The 6,942-nt window shown below is 65.4% G+C and overlaps 1 protein-coding gene across 1 annotated transcript; it reads right to left on the reverse strand.

The window, feature by feature from the left end:
* Positions 1–4,777: 4,777 nt before the first annotated feature.
* Positions 4,778–6,515, reverse strand: CBLN1 (cerebellin 1 precursor). Its single transcript, XM_062177231.1, has 3 exons — positions 6,252–6,515; positions 6,032–6,151; positions 4,778–4,975 (listed from the first exon to the last, which is right to left on the reverse strand). The coding sequence occupies exons 1-3, from the start codon at positions 6,513–6,515 to the stop codon at positions 4,778–4,780; spliced, it is 582 nt and encodes a 193-aa protein (XP_062033215.1).
* Positions 6,516–6,942: the final 427 nt, after the last annotated feature.

Below are 6,942 nucleotides of genomic sequence, written 5' to 3' on the forward strand. Positions count from 1 at the left end.
ACTGAGTAGACCTAGCGATAAATCCAAACACCAGCCCATGCATCCAAGACTGGCCTGTTTCTGCACTGTCCCTGCTCCCTGAACGCCCAGGGTCACAGCTGGGGCTCCCAGGGGACAGGCTGGGCTGAATGAGCCCTACGGAAAAAATGAGAGTGTGCATAGGCACCCGGGGAGGTCTCTGTTTGGCGCAGAGTCTAGGAGCACTTGCTGGGGAGAGGGGGCTGTTGTCACTGTCTGTCCATATCCCGCAACTGTGCAGGCAGAGTTTGATGCAGCTGAGGACACCTGCTCCATGCAGCACACCCTGGGGGCCAGAGAGTGAGGCACTCCACACGGGGAACTGTGACGTCTCGTGCCTCCTCCCTTCTTTGGGGTCATTATTTCCTTCTGTTGGAAGCCAGGATCCCCGAGACGCTCCCTTGGGCCCTGCCTCTGTGACACCGGGACCCATCCCGGGTCTGGCACTCTCACTGCTGCTGCCACCTCTATGGCACCTACTGCGTGTCCGGGGGGCAGTGCAAGGCCTTCACAGCTACCCTTTGGCCGAGGATTATCTGAAATAAGAAAGTGAGGCTCAGGGCGGCTGTGTATCTTCAACCAGGAACCCGGTGCGCAGAGATACGGGAACCTCCGTCATTGGCCCTGGGCCCTCTTTCTCCCTCCAGGGAATTAACCCCAAGGCAGGTGTATGCACTGCCCTCTGGGCTTCCCTTCCAGGGGCTCCCCCAAGTCTGCCACAGGGTTCCCTGTTTTGTTTGAATCCCCGCGGGGAGTGACAAGAACGCGGCCAGGCGCCTGCTGGGAGGCCGAGGAGGTTTCATTGTGCCCACGCGTCCATCGGAAAGAAAGATTCCCTGGAAGAAACCCCGGACGCCTTCCAGCTCACTCCCCGCATTCTCTAGCGCAGGAAAAGAAAGCTCGGACTGGGGCGGAGGGTGAGCGAAGGTCGCCCGCCCGCAGCTCAGGGTCTGTTGCCTTCCACTCAGTCCCCGCGGCCCCAGGACCCCATCTAGGCCCCTTCCCTCCGCCCCGCACTTCCCCCATTAAGGCAACAATTAAGGAGCGGGGCGAGGCTCCCTCTCCATCTGGGTAATTATGTTCTCATTAGGAGCGCTGCGCCCGGGCTGTAAGCATTAGCGCTCCAGCGCCGCTCCGACCGCGCGCTCCCAGCTCGGCTAATGGGGAAGCCGCGGCGAGGCGGCCGCAGGGAGCGAAGGGCCTGGCGCGGGACCCAGCGCAACCCGCAGGCTTCGCAGACGGCGGCGCAGACAGACTCCGGCTCCGCCCGTGCGGACTCCCACCAGCCCTGGGCGCTGCGGGGGCCCCGGAGCCCGGGTGGGAGCGGCTGAGCCCTCAAGGCCTTCCTGGGTGCTCGCACCATACTCCTGGGCCTGGTCTGCGGGCACTGGAGGGCGGGGAGGTGTGGGGGAGGGGTAGGCAGCTCAGCGTGTCTGGGGCGTGGAGGGCTCCCCCGAGGTGAGGGACTGCCTGGGCAGGATAGGAGGGGGTATCCGAGGGCTAGGGAGGAGGCTTTCTGGGGGTAAGGATGAAGGGGGGGGTGCCGGAACCCCAAGGGCTCGGATCAGAAGGAGGCTATTGAAACTGACAGCCCGAGGCAGGCTCCGGACCTGGAAAGGCTCTCAGGGATCTCAGCATTAAACGAAGCCGCATGGAGCTGCGGGTTGTAGAACAGTCCATTCGGACAGAGCTGCAACCCCCTTCTTCCCCAGCGCACAGGTAGGGGCTCCTGCTGCTTCTCGGCGGAGCCCAGTTTCCAGACTCACCCCGTTTCCTGCCCTTGCCTCGCCTTCCCCCTTCTCGGGTCCCCGGAGAGGGCTGTCCTTAACCAGCCAGGCAGGAGTGACAATGCAGAACCCCCGCCTCACTTTAGGGCCTTCTGGAGAGGAACACCCAAGCAGCACTGCTGAGGGCATGCCGGCGTGCCCCCCTCCCCCGCCCTGCAGAGCCCACCGTGCCCCCCCCCCCGCCCTGCAGAGCCCACCCCAGGTCTTCTCCAAACAAGGCCTGGTTGGAGGGGCTGGGGTGGGGGTCAGTGCACAGTGCCTGTGCTGTGTGACAGGACACTTGCCCAGAGCAGGTGAGCCTTTTAGCTGAACTTCTGAGGTCCCCGACAGGATGGAGTTTTTGGAAAGTGGCGGAGAAAAAGGATGCTTGAGCTTCCAGCGGGAGAACAGCGGGGACAGCGATGGGAGATGCTTTCCTCCTGCGGCACAGGGGGTCCAGGCAGGTGGAAGAAGAGGATGAGCCTGGGCCCAGCTGGAGTCTGCGCAGACTCAAGGGCAAACCTCCGCTTCTCCTTCCCATTTGGGACCCACTTGCTCCTCCTGTGTTCACCTTCTACACCCAGAAGCTGGGGCTGAGGAATCAGTGCCACCGCCTGGAGGCAGCAGCCTTGCCCTTGGCCTCCACTCCAGCCACCGGCTAGCTTAGGGAGGCCCCCTGAGCAGCCAGCTCAGCTCACCGGATGGCCAGGACGCACTCACGGAGCCCAGAGCACCTGCGGGTCCCGGGCGAGGGAGCAGAGGCTGCTGGAGTCCGCAGAGCCACAGAGCGGGAGGGATCGCCGGCCTTGCGTCGAGTCCTCCGTGTCCGCACAGGGGTGGGCGGATGAGGCCCAGGCAGGGGACTTGCCAAGGCCACACAGCCAGGATGGGGGGTGACCGCCCACCCGCAGCTGGGGAGCTCCCAGCTGCTCCCGCGCGGCTACCGGCGCGGCGCGGCGCGGCGCGGCCCAGGTGTCCCGCTCGCCGCTTGCCAGGACTGCCAACTCCGTGCCAGCCGCGCTGTCGGGTCGGGGTAGTTCGGCCCCCCAAGGCTCCGGCGGTCCCAACCTCTCCTTCACAGCGGGGAGGCTGCTGAGCCAGCGCGTCGCTTCGTAGAAGAGCAGAGTTGATCTTGTCCGTTCTTCTCCGGCCCCCTCTTCCTCCTTGTCCCCACCTTCCTGGGGACTGCGGAGGACTGAGGGAACTTTGGGCAGGCATAGAAACGCAGCCGAGTCCACTTCTCCCTCTCTTCGAGCCCCGCGGGGCCTAGGGCCACTCCCCTGGGCGCGCGCAGAGGGCGAACCGGGCCAGCGTTTCCGCGAGGCCGCGCGCTCTGTGAACTTCTTACGTCGCCGGAATGAACCCGAGAAAGCTTGCCTCTCCAGCTGCGGTTAAACAGCCCTTTCTCCCCCGACCCCGCCCCCAGCTAATTAAATTCATCCCTGAAAGCAGAACCAGAGGGGCCCGCCCGCTGTCGCGCGCCCGACCTCCCCGCTACCGAAGCGACTGGGCCAGCCTTCCGGACTTAAAACGAAGTCGTTTATTTCAATTTTGCTGTCACATTATGTTCCGATACAATCAAAACTCCTGGACGAACCTCTGGAATAAATGTCCTGGGCGCCGGGACTCCGGATTCAGAGGCGGGTGGTAAAACACGCACACGCACACCCACACGCACGCGCTGCTTCGGAACTGCGGAGCGGACGAGGGCTGGGGACATCCAGGGGCAGAGGCGTGGGGAGGCTGCCGCTCGGGACGGACTGGTTTGGGTACCCAACGTGGGGTTACTCCTGATGCATTTAGAATGCGAAAAACCTAAACTTCGCTCCCAGGGCCGCAGTCGCAGGCCTAGCGAGATGTTGGCCAAAATGTCATAGGTTCACGCCAAAGCACGAAGTACAGGCGAAGGCAGGGCTGGCCCTAGGCCTGGCGCCGGCGAGGACCGTAGGGCCGGCTTTTAGAGGAAGTCGCACGCCCCGGCCTTCCTCTGGCTGCCGTCTCCCAAGCCTCCAGCTCTCTGCACCCTGACTTTACGCACCCCGGCCCCCAGCCTCGCACCTGGGGAAGATGGGGGGAAGGGGTTTAGAAAGCTGTTTCAGAAAAATAAAAAGTTTCACTTTGACTTTATTGGATTAAAGCGAAATTGAGTCTTGGCTATTCGCACGTATGTTGGGGGACAGGGAAGCCTCCGTAAGCAGCTCCTGGGCGTCGGGCGTGGTGTGGAGCCGCAGAGCAGGAGGGTGAGGGTAAGCGTCCGAACATCTAGCGGCCTTACGTTTCACCGTCACTCCTCCGACTAGGACAGGAAACACAGAAGCACGGCCAGTCTCCACGGGAAGAGTTCGTGTACAAATGGTATATATATTTATATATATATAATTTTTAAACCAGGCACCACTAAGGTGAGTCCTTTCTCGACCAACAAGCAGCAGAGGATACAATGTATCTTCAGCTAGAGACGTTTAAGAAGAGCCACACGTGCCAAATTGAAACTACCTCCCCCATCCAAAAATAAATAAATAAAATACTTACCCCCTCACCTAACTGAAAATCAGGGGGCGGGCGGGAGGGGGCATATTCGATTTCAGGAGGGTGGAGGGGCTCCAGGGGGAACAAGGAGACAGATTTCACTTTCTACGGTGAAATACAAAGTTTCTTTTCAACAAATTGCGGGCAGCATGAACAGTGGCGGAGTGAGAAACGGTGACAAGGCGGCCTCTTTCCGGGTTACCGCGACCGGAGCGGGGGAGGCGAGTTTACTCTCGGGATGGAGCGCGCGCAGCTAAGCCGCGGTGGCTTCTAGTTAAGGAGCGGGCGGCTCCGTCCGTCCGGCCGGGACGCTCACCTCTTCACCCGCTACGGCTAAGGACCCAACGGGTAGGAAGTTTCCAGTCGTGCCGCTCGCTCGCCCGCCTAATTTCCGCTCCCTCGCGTGCGCTCCGGCGCCCTCCTGCCTCCGCCCTCTCCCAGCCTCCTCTCCCGCGTCCAGCCGGTCAGAGGGGAAACACCAGGAATCCGGAGAAGGTCGAGTACTTCCAGCCCCCCATCAAGTTCCCGCGCTCCAGCTTGAGGTAGGCTCGGTCGCCTTTCTCCATCTGGATCAGGACTCCGTTGCTGGCGGCCTCCCGGGTCACGTCCTGGTCACCGGCGAAGGCCGAGATCACCGGCCACCCGTTCAGCATGAGGCTCACCTGGAAAAGAGGAGGGCCGGCGTCAGAAGCGAGACCCGGGCGTCCCCGAGCAGCGCCGCACGGGAAACCTCGGCGGGCGGCCGCGGGGGCCGCCGGGCACCTGCTGGCCACCGGGAGAAGGGGGCGGAGGTGCGGGCGTTTAAGAGTCTGCGCCCAAAACGGTAGTCGCCTCGCTCTGCTTTCTCCCAGGTGCACGCCAGGAGAATCGGATCGCGCTCCGCGATCCACTGTAATAACCCCAAGGTACCCCCCGCCCCGACCCCAGTCACTAAGAGGAACTCCGCTCGCGGCGCTCCGCAGAAAGCAAACACAAACACAGCCTCCGCCGGCCCAGGAACCGCGGCGCCGCGGGGAAAGGGCCGGCTGACAGCCTCGCGCGGGGCCGCCTCGGTGCGCTCCGCGGCCAAGGCACGGGCTCCGTTCCGCCCCGAATCCCGCCAGGCCCGCCACTGCCAGCTTTTGCCCTTGCGCTGCACCACCGACCACGGACCAGGCGCCCTGTCCTCGCCACGCGGGCCGCTTCTGTCTACGCTCAAAGGGGCCCTGGATACCGCTGGGGACCAGGAGAGCCTGCGCGCGACGGCCGGGGCTTGGCTGGAGCCAGGAGGGAGTGGCACTGCACCCTCTCCCCGCCAGGACGGAGGTCAGCCCCCCAAAGAGACGCCACGACACAGGGGACCTGTCCTGTCCATGCAGGCTGAAGACAAGCAAAGAAGCGCCTCGTGGGGCTTCTGTGCTGGCGCGGGGGTCGGGGTGCTGCCGTGAGTCTGTGGCGGGCAGCTTGAGGAAGCCGGAGCTGCCGGCGGTGCAAACCGCAACCTTCACACCAACTCCCCGGGGAGGACAGAAGCCAGAGCTCGCGACCCGCGCCTGGAGCCGCGGAGCCAGCGCGAGTGCGAGCCCCGGGGCCGCGAGGCGCCGCTGTCCGCACCCCTCTCCCCCCACCCCCACGCCGGCGGCCGCTTCGGCCTCCCAGCCCGCCCGCGGTCCGCCCGGCCAGGCGGCCGGCAGCCCCCCACCGGGGCCGAGGTGGGCCCTGCGGCGGCGGCGGCTGACCTGGATGGTCTGTCTGTTGTAGACTTTTACCACGTGGAAGTTAAAACTGTAGATCCCTTTGCGCGGCGCGATGAAAGTGCTGCGCTCCGAGTCGAAGTTGTTTCCGATGTTCACCAGCACCTACAAGGAGACGGGGACGGGGCGCGGAGGCAGGGCTCAGCGCCCGCGCCCCTCCGCGGGGTCCCGCAGCCGGCCCGCCCGCACCCCTCTGCGCGCCCACCTGGTCGAAGTAGATGATCATGGTGCGATTGCTCATCTCGGACGGCTCGTGGTTGGTGCTCCGGATGGCGGAGAAGGCCACCTTGGCGCTGCCGGAGCGCACGGAGATGCCCAGGGCCGTGCCCGTGGGGTCGGACGTGGGGTTGGAGTCGCACACCACCAGGCACTTGCCCTCCAGGACGATGGGCTCCGTCTCGTTCTGCCCGCGGGCCGGGCCCGCCAGCCACGCAGCCCCCAGCAGCAGCAGCTCCACGGCGCCCAGCATCGCGCCGCCGGCGCCCACCCCGCCCCCGCCCCCGGGCCGCCTGCGCCAGCCGCCCCCCCCTCCCCAGCCCCGCTCCGAAGCCCCCTCCTCGGCTAGGCTCGGCGCGCAGCTCCGACGCCGCCGCCCTGGACACCGCGGCTCTGTCCTCGCGCTCCGGGACGGGCGTCTCCCGCCGCACGATGCTCCCGGAGCCCTTCCCGGGCCTCAGGGCTGTCGCGGCTGCCCAGCCGCACTTGGACGCATAGCCGCTGCCGCTCAGTGCCCGCGGTCGCCGCCGCCGCCGCCGCCTCCCGCCCGCACCCGCCGCTGCCGCCGCCGCCGCCGCTCTGAATTATTGATGCAGCGGGCGCTGCAGCCGGAGCCGGCGGAGAGCGCGCGCCGGGCACAAAGGCGCGGACCGAGGCCTGGCCCCGCCCCGCCCCCGCCC

The sequence above is a fragment of the Lepus europaeus genome, chromosome 19 (assembly GCF_033115175.1).
Source record: "Lepus europaeus isolate LE1 chromosome 19, mLepTim1.pri, whole genome shotgun sequence".
In the NCBI taxonomy this organism is placed as follows: domain Eukaryota; kingdom Metazoa; phylum Chordata; class Mammalia; order Lagomorpha; family Leporidae; genus Lepus; species Lepus europaeus.

Excerpts from the sequence above, each read along its gene's own strand:
- CBLN1 (XM_062177231.1), bottom strand. The coding sequence starts at position 6,515 with ATGCTGGGCGCCGTGGAGCTGCTGCTGCTGGGGGCTGCGTGGCTGGCG. Across the intron at positions 6,152-6,251 it reads TGATCATCTACTTCGACCAG|GTGCTGGTGAACATCGGAAA; the intron begins GTGGGCGCGCAG and ends GTCTCCTTGTAG. Across the intron at positions 4,976-6,031 it reads ACAACAGACAGACCATCCAG|GTGAGCCTCATGCTGAACGG; the intron begins GTCAGCCGCCGC and ends CCTCTTTTCCAG.